Here is a 2,238-nt window from a genome sequence, read left to right on the forward strand (position 1 = left end):
TTTCAATCTTTTTGTTTTGGAGAAACTGGCTCCAGTAGCAAATGCCGCAACGAGCAGAATATAAATTTTCATCAGGGACACAAGCCACCTACACGAGAGCACAGATCAAACACAGCGAAATACACAGCCACTTTCCCCAGATTAGATTTGGTGCATGGGATTGTTTGTTTGGGCTTCAGCTTCGACAGAATCAGCTGCGGATTCACCGTGCTGACATGGCAAACCCAAATCAGATTTTGGCTGATTATTCAGAGCTGATTCAAAATAACTGTTTGCTTCAGATTCAGCTTCGAACCTGCTTCCTAAAGCTGAAACACCACCATATTCTACATACATCACCAACTCCCAAGGCAATTTTAGGATAAGGGAACCATATTCATCTCAAACTGGGGAACAAAACTCATAACAGTAGCACTTTCCCTTAACAGGAGCAAAATGTGACAAGGCAAAGTTTTCACCAACACGATCATAAGTTATCAACTTAAAAGTGCTGTAAACACAAAGGAACCATCCTCCTTCAACATCTAAAGGCCCGACATACTGTCTATTCCATGCAACGGCAATCTAAGACCTGGGCTTCTCCTTCTTTTCCTTGAAGAGGGCAAGCAGAGACACACCAGACACCTTAACGACCTTGAACCGAACACCGGGAATATCTCCCACAGCATGTCCCTTACGACCGAATCCAGCAATCAGCACCTCGTCCTGGACAACAGGTGAAAGACAAACTTAATACCTACAGCAGGAAGAAGAACATACGTGTGAAAAGTACCAAGATGGAGAACATACATTCTCCTCGATGAAGTTCAGGCAACCATCATTGGGAACGAAGGCAGCGATCTTCTTTCCGTTCTTCACAAGCTGCACACGAGCACACTTACGGATGGCAGAGTTAGGCTGCTTGGCCTCAATACCACTGCAATAGCAATAGTCATCATATATTAGCTTCACCCCATAAAAACAAGGGTGAGAAGAAAAACATATTGCCCATTTCAACATACATCTTCTCCAAAACAATGCCCTTGGCATGAGATGACCCGGCGAAGGGTTTCTTCCACTCGTTACCCAAGTGGCTCTTCTTGTATGCCTTGTCAGCCCACCTCTGGTTCCTGCGGTGGGTCTTGAGCTTGCGCCCAGCTCCCATACCACGTGTCTTACTGCAATGCAAATAATTCACGGTTAACACAGCAAAAGCAACAGACTCCTGGTCTGCATCACAACAGTCGGACATTGGATTCATTTAAAATCAGAAGGCTATATCTAGAAAATAAGGACCACCCTACAGCGCAAGTGTACGGTCGCTAACGATTCAAAGAGAAACAGTCTAAAATGCTTAGTTATGCAGACTTTCATATCATTTAGGAGTAGTAGAACAAAATCTCCTAGTACATGTTGGAAGTAATTACTCAAAAAACATGGTTAAAAGAAACAGATTTACTACCAAATCAGGATGATTTCTTATCGAAGTGTATGCTACCAGCATAACCTCCCAGATCCAAGTTTTGGGCCAAGAAAATATGACTACACGGCAGCAACGAATTAATATCGCTTATGAATATGTTTAGTGCTGACGTTGTATAATCTGATCAGCACTTGACCGTCCATAAGCTCGACGCGCAGTGACAATCTGCCCGGTCTAATCTAACCAAAAGCTCACGCCATGCCCCTAAATCACGCGGTACAGAAGGCAGACGACTATCCATTCCAGATCGCTAATCCTAGCCAAGAAGCAACCATGGAAAATCAACCGGAAGTATGTGACGGCGAGCTTACCCCATGTTGGCGAAAGGGGTGGGAAGAACTCCGACGAGGAGGCGGCGGCGGCGGCTGGGCGAGGGAGCGCGAGCTGGGAGCGGCGGCGGCGGCAATAGAGGTGAGGGATGAGGCCGAGGAGGCGGAGCTATTTATATGTGCCCGCTTTGGTGGCTTAGGGTTTTCTTGTGGGCTCGATGCTTTGAGATTCGTGATGGTCGATGCAGCTACGGTTCTGATGCGGAAGAGGCGAGGGATACGGACGCTGGACCTGGTCTGCCACGTGGACATGTGGAAACCCTCTTGATGTTTAGAGCATCTCTAGCACACACCGCATCCTGCCGGCTCGCAAAACGTGTTTACAGTTCGTGAAAAAACGGCTTTACGGGCCGGCGCGGACGGTCGCAGAGACAGATCCCTAAATAGACTTGTATAAAAGATATTTGCGGAATATACCATTTTATGGGTCGGCTTTACAGGGTCTGC

General features: G+C 46.7%; 1 protein-coding gene across 1 annotated transcript; it reads right to left on the reverse strand.

Annotated features, from left to right (window-relative positions):
• Nucleotides 1–403: 403 nt before the first annotated feature.
• Nucleotides 404–1,926, reverse strand: LOC125531137 (40S ribosomal protein S23). The gene is made up of 4 exons (XM_048695544.1): nt 1,774–1,926; nt 1,002–1,157; nt 790–916; nt 404–705 (listed from the first exon to the last, which is right to left on the reverse strand). The coding sequence occupies exons 1-4, from the start codon at nt 1,776–1,778 to the stop codon at nt 565–567; spliced, it is 429 nt and encodes a 142-aa protein (XP_048551501.1). The 5' UTR covers nt 1,779–1,926; the 3' UTR covers nt 404–564.
• Nucleotides 1,927–2,238: the final 312 nt, after the last annotated feature.

This window comes from Triticum urartu, unplaced genomic scaffold (genome assembly GCF_003073215.2).
Source record: "Triticum urartu cultivar G1812 unplaced genomic scaffold, Tu2.1 TuUngrouped_contig_6833, whole genome shotgun sequence".
Classification (NCBI taxonomy): domain Eukaryota; kingdom Viridiplantae; phylum Streptophyta; class Magnoliopsida; order Poales; family Poaceae; genus Triticum; species Triticum urartu.